Genomic DNA, 21,826 nt, shown 5'->3' with positions numbered 1-21,826 from the left:
CCTCCATATGCCATACACAGACTATAGCACACAATGAAAACAGTAACACTTATTTTGTTAATGGTTCTCTTAGCTTATGGTCCTGACCCTTCTACCATGGATTTGATTGCCAGAAGGACCTGACATTAAAAAGAAAGTCAACCATGAAAGAGCCAGCCTTAGAATTAGTGAAAATTTTTATGTAGTCACAGAATTTAGCCACACATCCCTAATAATCTGGGTTAACATTAACTTACTTCAGCTTTTCAGATATTTTTAAATAAAGCTATCCAAAGAGACCTTAAAGTTCAAAGCACAAAACTCAAGATTCTGAGACTTAAAAAAAAGGTATTGAAACTGCTCATAAATTTTCATCCCAGCAAGTATCCCCTCTTACAATAGCTATAAAGAGTCTGAAATACCAGCAGGCTCAGTCTTTTCTGTAAGAAGAGTCAGTAACAAGCAACCAAGGGAAAAGGATGTTAGCGAGTCTGCAGAGTTAATTCTTTCACTGCTATTTTTTTTCATTTATCTCAAAAATATTTACATGTCTTGAAGACATTTTTATGTCTGACCTTGGGTATTGTTCAGTCAATGGGAAGTGAGAAGAGTGCCCATTAAACTATGCAGCTCCTCCTTTTAATACAAATGCAGTGAGGTTCTTTATTCCTTTGGTGGCTCTCAGCATTCATGTCAGGTTTTGTTCAATTTGGTTTGGGGAAGAGCGGGTTCTAAATCTGTTCTGGTTCAGCTGGAGAGGAACTAACCTCAAGATAAACACTATTTGGGAAGGCTCCTCACTTCTAACTTCTTAGGTATTTCATGTGGCTATGTATGTACACTAAAGGAAAAAAAACAACAAACAAACATACATTTCCCCAGCCTTCATCCACGCACTCACCAGTGCATTATCCTGACCATCCAGAAATGCTTAAGTATTTGTATGCACGTTAGAAAATGACAGCACAGAAAATGCAGCACAGGAGGAGAAATTATCTGTTTAAACAAGTTTCATAATTATCCACAGTTTCCCTGCCTCTAAGTTGCTAGCAGAAATGACATTTTAAATAATGGCCATCTGCATGAAATATCATTTTTTTACACGTTATACACAAAAAAGGTTAGAGTTACTCCTGACTTCTCCTGGGCTTTTACCACCCTACAGGCAAAGGCAAAGCAGGTCTACAGTAAGGAAAGGCATTTGCAAAGTTCCTGCAAAGAAGTGGGAGCCAACACAGCATAAAAGTAGAGAGCACTCTCAAGAAGAATTATGCATTTTCTTAGCAGCTCCGGCTGCGGAGTCTCATAAAGCATTAACATCGCCCCCTCTGCTGGCAATGCCTTGAACTGACATTGATAAAACAGCTCCCGTTAATCATTTGGGGTGAACCTGCTTCCTAGCAGGAGCCGGCACAAACAGGGTACAGCTACTTCTAGAGGGGGCTTGGTTTTTGTACATAAGGAAATAGCATATGTGACATCAGCATTTCAGCTTTAGAAAACTCACCTGCCAGACTTCAGGTGTGAAAAATATGTTACAAAAATAGCACTGGGGACAATGAGATCACTCTCATTCCTTGCTGAATGAATGAAATACAATTCTGTGAAACTGTCCAGCTACTAAAAGTCATTTCAGACTTCAGCTTAAGAGGGACTTCTCAGGGTGCAACACATACTATGCAAGTCCGCAGTTTGGTTCCACATTCACATACTCAGTGTTACATACAAAAAGTAAGCCAACAATAATGTAACATATAATGTAAGAAGCAATATCCACCTTTTACTTAATCAAAAGTTTAAAAAAAGAGTTGGCTTAAATTCTTTGAGTGTAACAGCATAATACTTGCTGCTTGAGGATCCAAAATAAAATCGCAAGTGTATTTCCTTCTAATTTAATTGAAGCACAGCAAACTTTCAATACAAATGTGTTTGTGCCATCGAAATTTACCTTGATTTACGGGTGAAATAGGTTGAAAATTAGAATTGGTGACTTAAAAGAAAGGCATAGTGTTCTGGTTTCAGATTATTGATGACTTTAAGAAGCATTTACTGTTCAGTTTCACCCCACGGCGGCTTTTCGGGAACGGTACAGTACCAGATACAGTACAACTGTGACATCTAGTGGCCAGTAAGGAGGGAACAAAACACTTTCCACTCAAAACAGGATTTTTTTAAAAAACACTAGCATTTGTGAACTTGCAGTTTATACCTACTTTTTTATACCTACAACCACTGACAGGGGTCTTTTCTTGCAAAACAAATTGTGAAACAGTATGTGCATCACAGCAGTCTTATAGAATAAGAAGCAATTAAGTTCCTTATCTTGTACTGAAATTGTTTAGCACATCTATTGCCTTGAAAAACACCAAAATAAGAACACATTGTTTCTATCCTCAAACAATCCCAGAATAAAACTGCATTTTTAATCTCTACCTTCACAACAACTCTAAACTCAAGTTTTTAGGAGGAGTCAGAAAGCATAAAACCCAATAAGATAAAATAAACCGGATGTTTAGGTTGATTTCCTAGAGAAATAAGACATATATGTTTTTTGTCCCTTTGTGACTCTAAACTGGCCCATCAACTTTAAAATTAATTTAGTAATCTCACCTAAATTTGAGAGAGCACTAGAAGTTTCATAAAGTCTAAAGAAAAGGTGGGGTGAGGGCAGAGAGACCAGAAGGAAAATCAGGCAGATTTCCTTGTTACTTTTTTTCACTTCACAACAGCTGTCTGGCTAATACTTGTAGTAACAACATTCCTATTACTGATGAACTCAGAGGGCAAAGACCACAAATCTATGAGAGATTACACTATCTCAACCCCATTGTTTATAAAAACTAACTTGGGTTTTTTTTTTTTGTATAATATAGTTCTGTATCACATTAAAATGTTTTCCATTATTGTAACTAAAGCATCTAATATAGTATGCAAGAAAAATGGACTGAAAGGCTTTAATGTAATATAAAACTTTTATATGATAGATGACCTTTTTAGATAGCTCTTAAAGAAGACTAAAGTACAAAAAATGCAGCTGAATTCTGAAGGCAACATGACAAATCTTCAGCTGAAATAAATTTTCATAGCTTCACTAATGCTAGCATAAAAAATATTACACCACCTGAGACTCCTGTATTGCTTGTACAAGCTCTATACAAGAGTTAAGTAGATTACAGTAAATTAATGGACCCCAACCCAAAACAAATTAAAGACTTCACTGGTATCTTCTTTTTTTTTTTTTTATTTTTTCAAATAAACTACAGTGACAATTCTTTGTCACTATCATACAAGCTATTATTCCCAGTTTCAATTAATAAAACTATGCTTATTGATAACAAAAATACTTTGTATACCATTATAATATTTTTTCATAACTCCACATTTATGTCTCTTCAACACATGAAGTATCAGGAATACTCTTGACAGAAACACTGATCCATGCTAACAGCTAGCTACAGAACTTTGATCACTGTTTATGTGTTTTTATTGTTTCCATATTAAACCTATGCACAGCAAGATAAATTATCTAACAATTAGCAAAAATACCCAAAAGACTAAAATATCTGGTGACATTTACATGGCTTCTTTCTAAATAGCTTTTTCTTTAATATGAAAATAAACCTCTAACAGAGGGATCTGCATTAGTTTATCACAGAATTTAAGGAGTTTTACATTTGGAAAGAATCAAGTGTGGACACTGAAAAGTACTCCCAGAACATACACACTACCTGTCAAAAAAGAAAAGTCTACACTGAAAATTACTATCAGTTATCTGCTATAATGATTGCTTGAGAGCATTTGCTGCCCTTTGTTTAGAGAAATTCTACGGAAATAAGTGAATTTATCCTGACAAAGATGGGCTCTTTGATGATAGGGAAGTAATTTAACATTTTAGTTACTCAGTCACACATCCAGAATTAGGACATTAGTACTTACAGTGATCCAAAGGTACTGAAACTTTTCCTCAATTTAGATATTTAGATGGCAATTTGATTAATAAGATTTTGCAAAAATTTTAGATCTTCTGCCAAAGGCACTGTTTTGTTACATACTTCACTATAGAAATCTCAGTCTGACCATTCTTTGTGTGAATGAAACACCATAGGGGAACTACAGCAGTCTAGGTTTAGTGCAGGCATGTTGCAGTATACAGGGAAAGTAAATATTACTTATTATTTCAGCTCAATAGCTGAAAAAGACTTCAGAAAAAGCTTTGCCTCAAATAACAGAAAAACATTTGAAACATATGCTAAGATACATGTGCTCAAAATTATCTCAAATATAGGACAGCAGGTGGCACTGGCAACATGCCAGAGTTAAAACAGCTGTGTTGAACTGGTATAAAATTGATCCTATTACATCTGTCTTATATTTAATGTGAAGTTGTAAATGTACAGAACGTAAGCTCCTCTTTCATAACACTCTATCCTTTGGTGCAAGTGTTCTCTTTGATATTGCTACTACACATAGTTTATTAAGGTAGTTACACAAGAATGTATCACAACAGGACAAGAGCCAACGGGCAGTAACTGCAGCGGAAGAAATTCTTATTCTTATGCTGCACATAAGTAAAAAAAGCTCTTTCCCTTGAGAACAATTAACATGGAAAGAGGTTGCCCACAGAACCGGTGGAACCCGCCTCACTGGAACTATTCATGACTGGGTTTGACAAGGCCCTGGTTAACTCAATCTGAGGTCCTGCCACTAATCATAAGCTGAACCAGATGACCTCTAGAAGTTCCTTCGAACCTCGATTGTTCTGTGATTCAGCATAGTTAGGCCACACAACACCACCATGCTGAGAAGCCTAGACACTGCTCCCAGCCAGCTGTAAGACACATGGGTAGTAAAACATTCTGAACAGATACACTGCAGCTAGGAATTAACAATTTGTGTTAACAGGACAAATTAATCACCTTTTCACAGCTTCCAGCTCCAGAACTGACTCATTTGACGTTGCTTCAAATGTGCTGAAGTACCTCTGACTTTGAAGACACACTTCTATTATTTGTATGTTGTTCAGCCATAGTAAAGAAAAGCCATTCTTTACACAGGCCACAGAGAAGCTAAGCTGAGGGTCATAGCTGTCATGCAAGCAGAAATTGGACACTCCTATGTTAATACTTACATTTTCTAAACCCAGGAGGACCAAGAGAGGGATCGTTGTCATTCCTCCTTGGATCCACTCTTCTAGAGACACAGTGCCATCATGATCATAGTCAATTTCTTCCATCATTTCATGAAGGATCTACATAGTTTAATGAAAAATCCCATGAATTCCATATTCTAATACAACAACTTGGTTTTAGAACATATGCAGATCTCCAATTCCCTCATCCGCATGCAAAAAGTAAGGAAAATATTATTGGTATGGCACCTGTAGAAAATGAGTACTGACAGTTCAGAAGATGAAGTGTCATGTTCTTACATTTAATTATCACCTGAATTCCCAAACCAAGTTGTGTCCCCTTTTGTACTTACAATGTACAATGTAATGTATAAGAGATAGCTACTATTAACAAATTTTCAGAGACAAACCAGTTGTGTTAATTACTACATGCACTGAAGGAAAGCCCTAACTGTAGTAAGAATGTTTCACAGATCAGATTTAATCAGAAAAACACTCATAAAGTGCTAATTGGCAGTGACATAGTGGAGCACAGACTATTATTATTTCTATTTTACTAATTAATATATAGAATCACATGTTGACATTAAGTATTACAACGTGATTAAATTCTATGTCTAGCAACATTAAAAACTTGTGATAAAATGGATACTTACTGGACTCAGTTCAGTAATATCCCATTCAAGGTATTCTGCAACATGCATCATTTGAGCAATGATATTTTCTAGCTCCTACAGACAAATGAAAAAGAATGATAAAATTTAACACAATATTTTGAAGACAAATTCTACTGTAAGCATCTAATAATTCAAACATACTGCATTCAGTGACACTGTTTCATCAACATTGTTAATGAAATATCCCTTAACCTGTAAGCTGTCTACTCTTAGGCGAATTCACTTCACTATCTAAACATTAGGCATGGAGCACAAAGCATGCATGGAGGTGAAATACAGCCCCACAACCAAAGGACAGCATCTGGGTCCAAAATAGTAACAGATTCTTCCTTCCTAGTTGATCATTAGAGTATTGGTTTCATGATCTAAAGTGCATCTTTGATATAATGATGTAAGGATCTTTAAAATCCAGCACTCTAGCCTTTTTTTTTTTTTTTGGACAGCATTTGTATCGTTCACAACTTTCTAATGGAAATAAGGCATAAAGTGGACAGTATAGAATCATAGAATAGTTAGGGTTGGAAAGGACCTTAAGATCATCAAGTTTCAACCAGCCTGCCATGGGCAGGGAGACCTTCACACTAAACCATCTCACCCAAGGCTTTGTTCAACCTGGTCTTGAACACTGCCAGGGATGGAGCATTCACAACCTCCCTGGGTAACCCATTCCAGTGCCTCACCACCCTAACAGGAAAGAATTTCCTCCTTATATCCAGTTTAAACTTCCCCTGTTTAAGTTTTAACCTGTTACCCCTTGTCCTATAAACTAACATAGATATTTGCTGAACCATTACAGTGCTGTGATCTCCCTTGATCATGTATCACTAATGCTCCTCCATATTTATATATATGGAGGTTTGGCTTGTAAACATACTCAAATTCTTATCTAGAACCATTCTGAATTTGCATGTGTATTTATTATGCACTAGTTAACCAATTTGTATTTTATATTGCCTGATACGGCATTTACTTTATACCTCTGTATTACTTGGCTTCCCTGCTCCCCTGTCACTTATGCAGATCAACTTCCTCTAATCTATGCTGTCTTACTTCAGGGAGACAGAAAAGAAGGGAAAAGAAAAAAGAAAGCTGCCTATAAAATACTTCTTTCTGTTAGCTAACTAAACAAGGATGGTTACGTTTTTTAAATGATTGCTATATCTCTGATTTTCCTTCAAACTTTGTACCTCCATTCTTAATAATAACATGGAAGTTCTGACATCTCTCCACATATATCCACTGAGTGACTCACATTTTTGCCTTTTCATTAAATCTTTACAAATGGTGCTTTCATACACATCTCCCAGCAACATACTAGAATTTTAGGAAGCCTATTATAATGTGTCCCCTACAGCAGCATGGTTAAAAATCAGGCGACTATAGAACAGGACTCCACAACAGCAATGTCAGCATTTGAAAATTTACACAGCTGTAGAAGCAGTGGCTTAGTGGAAGAGAAAATTCAAGAGTTGCTTTCAAAATGGTTGACTTTTTATCAATTATAGTTCATACTGCTTCTATTATGGAAAAATATAAACTTTATTTGCATTAATGTAGGCTTGTTCAGGTATGCCATTATGACATACACTTACAATGAATTAAAATACATAAATAACATTACCGAACTATCCAGGTAACCATTCCCATCTGTATCATATAAGCGAAACATAACTAAAATGGAAACAAAAAGAGAAGGAATCTCAGTCAGAAAACATAGTAGCAGCATAATTTCATATAAAAACCAAACACAAAAAAAACCAAAACCACACAACAACCAAAGCACAAGCCAACCAAAACTGAGTTTTAAAGAAAGGACAAAAATTAACATTTTCCTTTAATGATCACACTAACTGTAGACCCACAAAACACTTTGTACTATGTGAGAGGTTCATTCAGCATCTACCCTGCCACGGTGCCTCCTACAAGACACACTAGCAGGACAGTTCAATTGCACCTTTTCCAAATAATCACTACAACAGTTAATTTGGTCTGTGAAATTATTTCTGATTTCTACCAGAAATGATCTATATTCATGATGAATACCACCAAAAGGCCCCTCTCTGTCATCTCATCAAACACAGGATAACATACAACTGGTCATGCAAATACTGATAAGCTTAAGTTACAATGGTATCTTATTTTCTTGGTTGCAGCTATCATTATTCAGTAATTATATTGCTTTAAAAATGCTTTCTGACCAACTAAATGAAACAGAGCATGATTATTTGAAGTATCTGAACAGCCAAGTCCAACAATAAGCATTCCTCACAGACTGCCAGCATGACTCCTCCCAGGACCAGAATTATTTCTTCAGTTTGAAAATGTATTCCTAACATTTTGGGGAGCTACCGAGACAAGAGTAGCTGCATTTTGACAATATCCAGAAATGGATATATACTTTTAAGTTTGTATCATTACTTGAGTCCATTCACAAGAGCAGGTATGTCCATCATTACCAAGATATTTCAAAGTAGATTACTCTGCTGATCACATACTGCATCAAATTGCAGAGCAGAAACAAGCCTGAAGCTTTGGTAGGAATACTGTTAAAAGACTAAAGACGAAAATCAGAAGGAAGGGGAGGAGTGAGACTGCGTAGCAGCTGGGCTTAAACCACAACACCCCTCCATAAATCTATTTCCTAAGGAGTAACAAAAGAGCCCTGTAATGCTTTGACTGATATTAGAACCCAAGCAATCTGCTTACAAATTGTAAACATATGACCTATTCAACAGCAAACAATCATGAACAACCATTCTATGATTCAACAGTGAACAATCCCACCACACTACGTCCACAGCAAATTCTGTTACAGTCCAATAAATTCTGCAAGCAATGCTTATCACAGTTTTCAAGAAATAATATAATAATAAGTAAGAGGAAACTATAAGCAATTGGCAAGTAAAGTTCAGGAAAAAAATGGTAATTTTTGACCTGCAGCAAAACATACTTAACTGCTATATGGATTGGTCTGCTTCCCTTATATCCCCCATGTTATTCCTAAATTGCTCACCTAACTGTGGGGATAAAAGGTAAGTACTATACCTCTCTACCACTTCAGCAATTTTTGCTGCTAAATCGAACCGCTTTCGAGAGCTGTAATGTAAGATTTAAAATGTTTACTGTTGTACACTGTTTCAAGCCACAAAGGTCCATTATTCTTTAGGTATAGCATAAGAAAACCTATAAAAATATCTTTCTTGCCTGTGAATTACACAGCAGAAACATTTCAGTGTAAAAAAGCAGTTAATGCTAAAAGGCACCAGAGATACTGGTACTGTCCCTGCTAGTACATCTTCTACCAAAGCTGCTCAGGGCATGACAGCTAACATTATCTGGCAAAGATACCATTAAGCATTTGGTTTCCATAGGGATGAATCACTGAATGGGTGATAAAGTTCAAATCCTTTAGCTCTCCCTCCTCCTCTGTGATTGTAATGTACTGGTTGAAAGAATGTTCTACAGTTATCATGACGCAAGCTTTAGCATCTCCGTGATCTTTACCCACACCAGAAAAGCAATGCTTACAACGTTTTTTTCCTTTAACATGAATCAGTAGTTCTAATCAGACATTCTGAAACAGACATTAGCATAATTATAGCTGCTTCACCTTTGTAGCAAACAAAGTCTCTCCAATTGCATACATATTAGGTAGTGAAAAGGCTCAATCTGTGCTCTCGGGTGAAAAAAAAAAAACACCAACTATGTTACTGGTGTGGCATGCAATCTCTTGCATATTTTTTCCATTTTTTTCTATTCATGCCCTGCTAAATATTCATGTTCTTCCTGATTTATGCACTCTAACAGAAAAAACAACTAAATGATAAAAACAACTGAACGAAAGTTCTGATGCAAACTAGAGAGACCAAGTAAATCTTTTGTTATTTCTGTTCCCATCGCTTTAACTGATAGTGCTAACTGGCCACTAGAATTCTGTTACTATACTGCATACCTTTTGTAAATAATTAAAAACACATTAAAATAAAATTATCAAGATGAGATCAGTTGCTGCATTGCTGTACTTTTGCCTGCAACTTCCGGGCTTCTAAACTTGTGTATCAGAAAAGGAGGCATCCCAGAAATTCCAAAAGTTCAAAGTATGTTCTTTTGAGAAGAAACTGGGGAATCCATTCTCAAAAATCCATGTACTAACAAGTGCTGAATGTACTTTCTATGTTCACCAGCACATATACTTTGGAAACTGTAAGGCTTGCCACTCTCCACAGAAGCCTGAGAGTGTCGAAGAGCTGCACAGCATAGTAAAAAGACTGTAACTGGAACTTGTATTACTACAAAAATACAAAAGAACAGCGTGGCATTCTCAAAGCTTCTGCCGGTATGGGAAGAACAGAAACAGAATAACCTGGAGTTTCGGTAAGAGAAACAGGCAAAAAAACCTACAACTCATTCTTGGAGTTTCTGTTTGTAATAACGGAGAGAAGTTCCAGCACTTGTAAGCATATTATGTCTGTAAAGCTATGGTAACTGTGGAGGTCATATGCTTTCTCCACACCATTTATGTCTAATGCCCTTCATCCTGCCTCCTGATATTTCCTAAACAGTTTCACAAGATATGTGTCTGGTGTCCACGGTTATTCTGATTCAAAAAAAAAAAACATTCAAAATGAGGAATAGATTGTGCTGATAAAGCCTCATGTGACTGTGAGCTAAAATAACTTCTACCACTGGGGTCATTAAAGGAAAGTAAGTTTAGCCACAAAACATGACATTTGGCTCTTCGGAAGAACCTTGCATATTTACAAGGGGTCTTTCTTACACGTTCAAGAATCATACTGTGGACACCAGCAAGCAAAGTTTGGTACCCGTGAAAAAAACATGAAGAGCAGAAAATGGCTTCTATGGATCAAGCATACAGGTTGAGCCACAGAGCATGAAGGTACTTAAGAATATAGATACACCTTAAACTATTTGCAATATGACCTTAAAATGACAACTTCAATTCTTCCAATGCATCTCTGCTAGGGAAATTTGGGATATTCTTTATATTCAGGCCATATCTAGTTTATGAATAATCGATATGCTGAGCATGTCAAACAGGTGAGGTTCGCACTGATCAAGACCTCTAGAAATACAGTTAATAGTTTAGAGAATAAATTTATCTGCTGGAATATTTGTAAATCTGTGAAAATACAAAAATCATCTAGATTCAGATCCTAAACACTAATCCCTCTTAGTGTATTTATCTTAAAAAAACCCTTCAGTTTATCTCAAATTTTGTTTGAAAGCATCATTTCCATATTCTACTTGTCCTGAACCAAGTTTCCACTAAGTTATGATCCAGAATGTTTCCTTTTTTTTTTCAACAGAAGAAAAATTCAAACCCTGATTGGAGATTAGTATTAATACTAATTTTGGCAAATCCAGAATAAGCCATCCTTCTTTTTTTCTCTCCACTGCTACTAATTTATAATTTACCTTACAGCCACAGGACTTACTGCTATAAAATTATTTCAGACAAAGGGTTAAACTATATCATTAACTTATAAGAACAATTCAACTAGTCAGTGGGGAATTCTGCATAATAATGGTACACTATAAACCAATACTTAGACACTAAAAAGTGGTAACGTGGTATATTTCAACTCTGCATGAGAAAGTAGAAAATAAACCCATATAGAACCTTAATTATATGTAGTAAATAAAAAGGATCTTGAATATCTTACACACGTGAGTACCATACATCCATTAAATCATGTTCTCTCATTCCTAAATCATACAGATCATTCGTAGTCTTTTGCCTATGCAGTTCCTTTTGCAGGAAGTTCATGGAACATCTAAAATCATCACCTGCTCCCCTGGCTCTCTTCTTCGGCGTAGCAATTTCTGACACTAGAGGAGGCAACTGATCTCCATTTCATGCTATGGTTTGTGCGCAGAGCTCTTCAGAGATCTAATGAGGTTTGCATTAACTTGTTACCATGAAACAGTTATTATATTGTAAGTTAAATTTAGTCTTGTTTAGGAACTTAGTTTTCCTGTGCTTGTGTTCTGAATGCACATTCGCACATACATCTTTATATTCTAATTATAAGACACCTAACTAGTATTATCAAATTTGAGGATGGCTCCTTATAATCTTTGCGGAGACAATAATATCAGTAATCTTAACAGTATGGTATTGTTATTGTAAGCTAACTACAAGTAATGAAGCATCAAGATACTTCCAACAACATGCAGTCATTTAACCTGGTAATGAATCCCTCTCTCCAGCAGAAGCAGCCTACTCCCTGCATTTCCAATCACACTATTTACTTTCCATGCAGTGTTACAGACTGATCCCACACTTCTTTTACAGACAGACCAGCTATGTATATCAAAGTATACTTAGTCTCATGAAGGCCTATATTATTAGGTAACTGTTCATCTATTCAGAAAATTGGCTTCTAACACTCCATGACAGGGAAACACACGAGGATTTTTCTTTTTTTCCTGCAGTTCACAGATCAAACTTTCAGGTTTTTTTGAACAGGGAGAAGTGTTGGGCTTTATGAATCAGGCCCCTAATTAAAAACATCACGTAATTTCTAACTTTCAGTGTCAAATATTTCCAACAGTGATGCAGACTTATACCGTTTTTGGCTTTTCTTTATTCACTAATACAGCTTATATTAACAACTCTGTTTGAAAGAGATTGTTTACTACAGATTATTCACCACTTCTATATCTAAGTATCCTCAACATATTTCATTTGTTTTTCTCAGATTTAATACTAATCAACAGACAGCAGTATACAGAGGATTATTTTAACTAATAATGTATTATTTTTACTCCTCATCTTAGCATGTGCTAGCTAGAAGTGTGATTAAAATAATCTCAAGTTACTACCATTAGCAAGAAAAAAGGGTAATTTCTGCAAGAATTGCCACTTAGAACCATATTTTTATAATACAGCTAACTCAAAACTCAGTCTGAAACTGAAACAGAATTTTTGATGACTTACTGAAATAAATACATAGAATTAACTTTAAAAAAAAAAGGAAAAAAAATGAACATACATTCAAGCTTGTCTTCAGGTCTTCCTCTTTCTAGAAGTGACAAATAGCAAACAATATCTTTCAGCTGGATCATGTCTGGTAAATTTAAGTTGGCAGGAGTAGGAGGTCGGGAAGTAGAGGTACCTTTGTTAAGCCTCAGACCTGGAAATAACCCACAAGCTTTGTTACCCTTAACATATGATATAAGCAGAAAATACTTGCATCTTCAGTTTATGTGAATCTCAAATGACTTAATTTAAATATAAATACAAAGTTTTAAACTATTCACGTTCATAGTTTATCTAGCAAAGGCAGAATTAAAATGATAGTGAGGCTACAAAACATTATATGAATAAAGCAAACTACTGGGGAAAAAAATCAATTATGGGAATGGCAAAGCCATTTTTTTGTATCTGCTGATCTGCTATTTGACTACAAAAAAAAATGGTGAATATTTCTGTTCTACAACATTACATGCTAATTGAAGTATTAAAACAATCCCTGGCTAATGCTGCATGCTCTTCCTTGTGATTGTAGAGGCTTCATCTAATTCACAGACCAAGACTAGCTACACTAATTGAGGATGCTTTAGTGTCAAAGAAAACTGATAATACGAGCATAGTCTTCCCCAAAACACAGCCAGACCTGTCGGAGCAACACATATACAAAACATGGGAAGCCTTGGCCACAGAAATCATTAAAATAAACACAGAATAGTCATAATAATTGTTCAAACACTGTGAACAAGAGCAGCTTCAGTGTACCACTCAGAATACAAGTTTCAACATTGCCAAACTTTTTGTTTCAAGAGAACGTTAATATAACTGGTCCTGATGATACTACTGGAATCTGTAAGACCAACAAACAGAGGTGTAAAAAAAAAAAAAAAAAAAAAGAAGAAGAAAGGAAGGACAGCAGAACACAGGGAAAACAGCAGTTACATTTCGTTACATTTCTCACTGACTTTACTGAGGTTGAAGATGAAATTTTACAAAAGGATTTACTGTTCATAAATATTTTCTGTAACTAATTCAGAACAGATTCATCATTGCACGCAACATGTATAAATAATTTCATCTGTTTGTATTGCACAAGTTGATTACTGCAGCAAATGGAGACAATTCTGGTGTTTCCCTCTTCCCCCCCCTATTTTTATCTTGAAAAACTTATTTCCAGTCTGAAGACATTTTAGAAGATTTACTGAGGTACCCATGTTTAAAAGAAAAATAAAAATCAACAAATAGGAGTAAATTGGCATGCACAAAATATAACTTTGATCCAACTTAATGGTTTCAGGCAGATAATAAACACTGAAAGAAAATATTTAAATTCATAAAAAGATTTAATATCGCAATGTTCTATTAAATGAGCTTCCATATAGATTAAGTGCTCTTAAAATTAAGACATTATAAAATATTAATCAATTAAGATGCTAGCTTTAATCATACAATGCACACAAATAGTGAATCTTATGCACAGAATAAAAAGTGTTACAAAACTCACACTAACTCATCTCAAAAATGTGCAGTCCTGAAACCCCAATGAAAAGAAATTATGAAATTTAAGGCTATCTTTTAGCTTCTTATAAGCTTCAAGGTACAGGTTACTTCTTAATCAGAGGGGGGAGAGGGGTAGCTCCAATGTACTGACTTACAGTGCTGCTGCTTACCTGGCATCTGTTTCCATCTCTCTTCAGACACCTTAACTGAAAACACAATTTATAAACATACATGAGTGGTACAAGACATACTAAGTAAAAAACAGACACATACCAGAGAGATTTATGAACCCTGCTGCTTTTCCTTATGATGTTCTCTAGCCCTCATGTACCTTTCTGTTTTCCAGAACAATGTCAAATGTTTCCGGCAAATTTATTTCCCAATACAGTCGCTTTTTTTGCTATTTGTAACATTTAAAAATTACTGGATATACTAAAAGAAAGGTTTCTGGAATTTTCATTTGCACTTCAAAATGTACCAATGCAAACTTTTTTCCTTTAAAGGCCAAAAATTATAAAGATATAACATCTAGTCTAAATATCATGCAACTGAACTTCAATATGAATGGTATATTTTCAAGCACAAATAACTCCTGCCTGAGGTGAACTGAACTGTACCTCTGAAACATGCTTTGCATAAAACTTCTGGTATTACCTTAAATACATAAGGAAAACTACTCATCTGGTCTCACTTTATTTCTTAAGCCCTTACTAGCAAAAAAAGGTGAAAATTAATTACAAATTGGGAAAAGTAAATGAAGAAAAAATATTTAGGAGGCAGCATTAGAGTAAGAAATTTAGCATACAGTTTGAACTGCAACAATAGTAACAATCATAACTTAGAGATTCTGTTGCAAAGCATCTTTAAGGGCAAGGGATTGAATCACTGGTGTAAATGACTTGCCCAAACCCATCACTAATTCATTATCAGAGCTGTAGTTAGCAACAGAAGGTTTTGAGCAAGAATATTCCACAAAACTGATTACAACATAGTCTACTAAGCCTACTCCTCTGCACATGGAACCAGTCTAGATTACTAACAACAAAAGCCCAAGGAAATGAATGTACTGTCTACACAGCAGGTATTTGTGGAAGTAGATGCGCCCGTGGCAGTTCTGACTAGAAAGGATAAAAAAAAAAAAAAAAAAAAAAAAAAGGAAAAAAGTTTGTTGAGCACTTGATGTACTAAGCAAAATTTGCTAGCAGGAATTATTTTTTTTTTTGTTAAGTCTAACTGCACTTAATGACCATTATATGTATACATAATAACCTAACAGAAGATTTTTGCTGGAAGGACCACTCGGCAACCCAGCCGCAGTCCAGGAGGTTCCTCCAGTGTATGGATGATAACTTCCTCCTGCAAATGGTGGATGAGCCGACCAGGAGAGGAGCGCTGCTGGATCTCATCCTCACTAACAAGGAGGATCTGGTTGAAGCAGTAAGGGTTGAGGGCTGCCTTGGTTGCAGCGACCACGAGATGGTGGAGTTCAGGATCTTGTGTGGCAGGACTAGTAGAATACCAAGTAGAATTGCAACCCTGGACTTTAGCAGGGCAAACTTTGGCCTTTTCAAGCAATTGCTAGGGGAAATCCCATGGGCAGGGCTGCTTGAAGGTAAAGGGGCCCAAGATAGTTGGTTGACATTCAAGGACTACTTTTTCCGTGCTCAAGATCGGAGCATCCCGACACGTAGGAAGTCAAGGAAGAGGGCCAAGAGACCTGCGTGGCTAAATAGGGAATTGCTGGGTATGCTCAAGTGGAAGAGGAGAGTTTACAGGTCATGGAAGGAGGGGCTGGCCACTTGGGAGGAATATAAGGCTGCTGCTAGAGGATGTAGGAAGGCAGCTAGGAGGACTAAGGCATCCTTAGAATTAAACCTGGCAAGAAGGGTCAAGGACAGCAAAAAGAGCTTTTTTAAATACATGGCAGACAAAACTAACACCAGAGGCAATGTAGGCCCACTGATGAACGGGATGGGTGCCCTGGTGACAGAAGATAAAGAGATGGCAGAGTTACTGAATGCCTTCTTTGTCTCTGTCTACTCTGCTGCGGACAGTCCTGAAGAGCCCTGTACCCCTGAGACCTTAGATGAAGTCAGGTCGATGGAGCGGTTTGCCTTAGTCGATGAGGAATGGGTTAGAGACCAGTTGAGCAATCTGGACATCCATAAATCCATGGGTCCAGATGGGATGCACCCGCGGGTGCTGAGGGAACTGGCGGAAGTCATTGCTAGACCACTCTCCATCATCTTTACCAAGTCTTGGGAAACGGGAGAGGTGCCTGAGGACTGGAGGAAAGCAAATGTCACTCCAGTCTTCAAAAAGGGCAAGAAGGAGGACCCGGGTAACTATAGGCCGGTCAGCCTCACCTCCATCCCTGGGAAAGTGATGGAACACCTTATCCTTGGTACCATCTTAAGGCATATCAAGGATAAGAAGGTTATGAGGGGCAGTCAACATGGCTTCACCAGGGGGAAATCATGTTTGACCAATCTCTTAGCCTTTTATGAGGAAATAACACGGTGGATGGATGATGGCAGAGCGGTGGATGTGGTCTACCTTGACTTCAGCAAAGCATTTGACACAGTCTCCCACAGCATCCTCACGGCTAAAATGAGGAAGTGTGGACTGGATGATCAGGTAGTGAGGTGGACTGCGAACTGGCTGAAGGAGAGAAGCCAGAGAGTTGTAGTCTATGGGGCTGAGTCTAGTTGGAGGCCTGTAACTAGTGGAGTGCCTCAAGGGTCAGTACTGGGACCGGTATTATTTAATATATTCATCAATGATTTAGATGAGGGAATTGAGTGTACTATCAGCAAGTTTGCTGATGACACTAAGCTGGGAGGAGTGGCTGATACGCCAGAAGGCTGTGCTGCCATCCAGCGAGACCTGGATAGGCTGGAGAGTTGGGCAGGGAGTAACTTGATGAAATATAACAAGGGAAAGTGTAGAGTCCTGCATCTGGGCAGGAACAACCCCAGGTTCCAGTATAGGTTGGGGAATGACCTGTTAGAGAGCAGTGTAGGGGAGAGGGACCTGGGGGTCCTAGTGGACGACAGGATGACCATGAGCCAACACTGTGCCCTTGTGGCTAAGAAGGCCAATGGCATCCTGGGGTGTATTAGAAGGGGGGTGGTTAGTAGGTCGAGAGAGGTCCTCCTTCCCCTCTACTCTGCCCTGGTGAGACCGCATCTGGAGTATTGTGTCCAGTTCTGGGCCCCTCAGTTCAAGAAGGACAGGGAGCTGCTGGAGAGAGTCCAGCGCAGGGCAACTAAGATGATTAAGGGAGTGGAGCATCTCCCTTATGAGGAAAGACTGAGGGAGCTGGGTATAGTTTAGAGAAGAGGAGACTGAGGGGTGACCTTATAAGTGTCTATAAATATATAAAGGGGGAGTGTCACGAGGATGGAGCCAGGCTCTACTCAGTGGCAAACAATGATAGGACAAGGGGTAATGGGTACAAACTGGAACACAAGAGGTTCCACTTAAACTTGAGAAGAAACTTCTTCTCAGTGAGGGTGACGGAACACTGGAACAGGCTGCCCAGGGAGGTTGTGGAGTCTCCTTCCCTGGAGACATTCAAAACCCGCCTGGACGCATTCCTGTGTAACATTATCTAGGTGTTCCTGCTCCGGCAGGGGGATTGGACTAGATGATCTTTCGAGGTCCCTTCCAATCTCTAACATACTGTGATACTGTGATACTGTGAAGATGGTAATGTAATATAAGGATGGTTGGTTGGTTGGTTTATCTTGCCAGGCAATATAAGCTAAGAAGAGGAAATAAGAGGTACTGTAAACTTAAATAAAGAAAAAGAACTGAAACTCGTTATTTAACACAGTTGATGACATGTGCTGAAAAGAAAAAATGGTCTGACCATTCTGGTGGTATAGGTGATATCTGAAAGCCTGTAATTAGCATTGTACATTGAGACATCTATGGAAATATAGTCCTTAGTACCTGAAAGAAAAGCTAACATTTCAGATAGTATCACCTGTACCAAATTCACAGCTTTTGGATGAGTTGCAATTTGAAGACACCTAATCTTCATCTAAAGAATTCAAGCAATTAAGTACCCATCAAACCATTTGGTAACTTGCTCTAAGCACTCAGCTGTTCAAAATACAGAATTTATTTCATCAAATTAGTCTAGCTTCTCCTTTTAGGTACTGGATTTTGATAGAGTTCCCAAATTACTAAAGTGTTAAACCAACTACTTAAAGTTACAAAGGCAACCTTAAATTTCTTCCAGAAATTTTCTTTAAAAGTAATTTGGCAGGTTTTAACACTATTTTGCATAGATATATTTTAATATGTTAAGCCCTCTAAACACAAAATCATATTTATAAAAATGCTCATGCAATGCAATCAAAGATTCTTACATTGGGAAAAGAAATACTGCTAACACTTACAGGACATCTGAAAAAAACAGTAGCTGATAAGTCCGTAAGATTATTAATAGCAGCATCACACCTATACAATTAACAGAAGCAGCAGTAACTGCACACAGAAACTGTAGATAAAAGTAGCAGCAGGAGCCTCCTGCATGAAGACCTAAAGATTTCGAAGTGTTTATACAGCAGAGTAGGCAACAAGATCATGTAACCATAGCAGTCTGATTAGCATTAATGTGATAAAAAACGTCCACTTGGTGTCTCAGCTGCATCATAATTTTGAATTAAAAAGACGAAACCACTTGATTTTTGTTTTCACAGTATTTCTTGTTCACGATTGAGTTAGTTTCTCCAATTTCACAAATATCAAAACAAACAAAAATATATACTGTTTAGGATTCCATATATTTATAGATATTAAAAGTAAAATAGCATAGAGATGGAACCTTCAGCTCTTATATTAATGTGATTTCATTACTTACCTCCAGAAAGGTGTTGGGGTTTGTTTTTTATTAACGGGCTGCAGTGAGAGATTTTGTTGCTAAATGATGTAAAAAGATGCTCAATGAAATCATCCGGTAACTCTGCCTCTAGAAAAGTCTTCATGAACAGCTTAAACCCCTCTAAATCAATCGTCTAGGGTGGGGGTAAAAAAAAAAAAAAAAAGAAATATTTTTAAGTTTCATGTTCTCTCATTTCTTAAATAGAATATAGCTTAACAGCACATATAAAACTGGAAACAAAGACATCTACAGAGTTCATGGGGATGTACCTGGCAAGTCTTAGCTTTTTCCGTAATTGGGCAGACAACAATCAAGGGATTTCTGCATGTCTAATTCAGGGAATTGAAGGCCTCCCTGCTGTCTTTTCCTAGGTTTTGCTGGCATTCATCAAAGAGACACTCATCACCCTGTCTTAAATAGGTTCTAATAATCAAATGAGAACGCTGAGACATGCAACATTACAAAAAAAAAGTTGTCAATAGAAAACAACTGTCATTTAGTTTAATTTGGTTTTGTTTTTACCAGCAAGGTAAGAACTGATTAATGCAACTCCATCGATATTTTCTCCTGGTGAGACAGCATCATCTGTTTTAAGTAATAAATCATAGAATCACAGAATATCCCAAGTTGGAAGGGACCCATAGGGATTATCAAGTCCAACTCTCTTCTCCTTGCAGGACTACCTAAAACTAAACCACATGACTAAGAGCATCATCCAGATGCACTTAGGGCAAATCCCTTAGGTTCAGCAAAGGGAATGCAGTATTTAGGAGGCGAAAGACTAGCAAGAAATCAGCTTGAAATCATACTAGAAAAAGAAAATTTAAACTAAATTTTCAAAGTACCTCATTGACCTTGGAAATAGGTAATTTTTACAGTGGCTTTCAACACTCTGGAGCAGGGATTTCTCTCCTACCTTTTTTTTTTCTTTTTTTTTTGTTTCTTAATATATTCCTGACATGTAGAAATTTTATGTTTATATGAAATAAGGAGTTTCCCATTAAGCCTAAGACCTAACTGCTCTAGGGTAATGTTTTAAATGTGTGTCACTGTCCTTTTGAGGGACCAACAACACAGGTTGCAAAATTTGACTTATCTTGTACATGTCATTACTGTTAGGAATGCAAACTTGGCAAGAGGGTATCTATGCTGCGCTTCTAACCCAGAACACCTCATTTGAGAAAGTTCAGTGAAACCAATAAAACTCTTACCTACTGAACACCAAAATAGCAGAGATTTTCAAAAAACCCTGCCTCCACAAGGCTCAGGATAGGTGTAAAACTTGGACACGGGCTATCTCTGTCTCATCATAGAGCTTATGCCACCCTCTTCTACCTTGGCAAACATTTCACTCATGCTACAAACTTTGTTTTCTCTCAATAGTAAAGTCACTGACATTTAATTAACTGTTTATAAACTATGAAACTACAATGGCAAAAGAATTTGTATCAGCATCCAACTAAATCAGTCACTAGTTCACGCTACATAAATGTATTTGTTATCTGTAAAAGGAACAGAGTAATCACTACAACAACTGACTTTAACAATGTGAAATTGCTTCATTACATTGTTCATTAATGAAACATGCTTAGCTATTTCACTACATTACCTACAAAGAGGAATAACCAAATTAAAAGGGAAAACAGAAAGCCAAATTGTAATTCCATTTACATTATGGCTTATGGATGGACATGTAAAATATCTCTGAATTACATAAAGGAGATTTTTATTTACGATGTCTGTGGATTTTATGAGTATAATGCTAAAAATATTCCTTAACAGCTGTCTTAGATTTTTAACTGCTGCCTGAGTGACATTGGTTCAACAAGCTGCCACCAATAACTAAATGCCTAATGCTACATTTTTTCCATTTATGGGCTCAGACTTATGCCTGGATAGAGACTTGGATTAGTAAATAAGGTTAAAATTATGTGTTTGTTTATTCCTGAATATTCCCTTTCTCAAAGTTGTTCAAGCTTTTCAATATTTTCTACAGATGGTCAGATTATCATTTACCCCAGTGTCTCCAAAACAAGAGTTCCAAACTTCCTCATGTTTTCTGGCCAGGAAAGACAACAGATTGAAGTAACACATGACTTGGAAGCCATGCCCATTTATTATATCTGACACCCTGACTGACACTGATTAGGGTGCTCAGCAAAGGAAAAAAGAAAGTGGGTGGTTGTTCTAGAAGGTTGTTCTACAGTCAGATTTCTTAAACTGAAAGAGCTTTATCCTCTGCTCTAACATGCTCTGTGACCTGTATTCCCCCAGGGAAGCAGCAACCTTTGTGTAACTAGAGTTCAGATTTTGCACATCCAAAAGCTTTCAAAATATGCTGAAAGTTAGTTAGGAGCTGGTAAGTGACTTCAACAGACATGAGAAATGCTTATAGTAGCTCAAAATGCGTATGGCAAAACCATACACTGCATCAAAAGAATGTGCAACAAAAGTCCTGCCTAAAGGAGATCTGTGCATAGAGCTCTGTGATTAGGTTCTTGCCTATATGCAAAAAACCCACAAAATCTGTGATTCTAATACTCCATAGCTGAAAAACATTTTCAAAATGACCTAACATACTTGGTGTAGGTTAGCTATCAGAATTGAGTTCTAAAGCAATGCAGTAATCTCTGGAAATTCGTTTTTGTAAATGT

At 37.1% G+C, this 21,826-nt stretch overlaps 1 protein-coding gene across 12 annotated transcripts in view; it reads right to left on the bottom strand.

Moving 5' to 3' along the window:
- The window catches only part of DGKB (diacylglycerol kinase beta), a 361,769-nt gene that overhangs the window by 262,124 nt on the left and 77,819 nt on the right, over positions 1–21,826 (bottom strand). For 8 of the 12 annotated variants that reach the window (XM_061469232.1, XM_061469231.1, XM_061469234.1 and 5 more), the window contains 6 exons: positions 19,152–19,305; positions 14,449–14,484; positions 12,801–12,941; positions 7,406–7,455; positions 5,764–5,838; positions 5,108–5,227 (listed from right to left, as the gene is read on the bottom strand). In XM_061469232.1, the coding sequence (XP_061325216.1) occupies positions 5,108–5,227; positions 5,764–5,838; positions 7,406–7,455; positions 12,801–12,941; positions 14,449–14,484; positions 19,152–19,305 (576 nt within the window). The remainder of the gene's footprint in view (positions 1–5,107; positions 5,228–5,763; positions 5,839–7,405; positions 7,456–12,800; positions 12,942–14,448; positions 14,485–19,151; positions 19,306–21,826) is intronic. The other 4 variants (XM_061469239.1, XM_061469238.1, XM_061469240.1 and 1 more) reach the window with 1 other exon arrangement.

The sequence above is a fragment of the Pezoporus flaviventris genome, unplaced genomic scaffold (genome assembly GCF_033815535.1).
Source record: "Pezoporus flaviventris isolate CSIRO_AGI_PZ_B2104156 unplaced genomic scaffold, CSIRO_AGI_Pfla_v1 ptg000055l, whole genome shotgun sequence".
NCBI lineage: Eukaryota > Metazoa > Chordata > Aves > Psittaciformes > Psittacidae > Pezoporus > Pezoporus flaviventris.
This window is presented reverse-complemented; position numbering and strand designations above follow the sequence as displayed.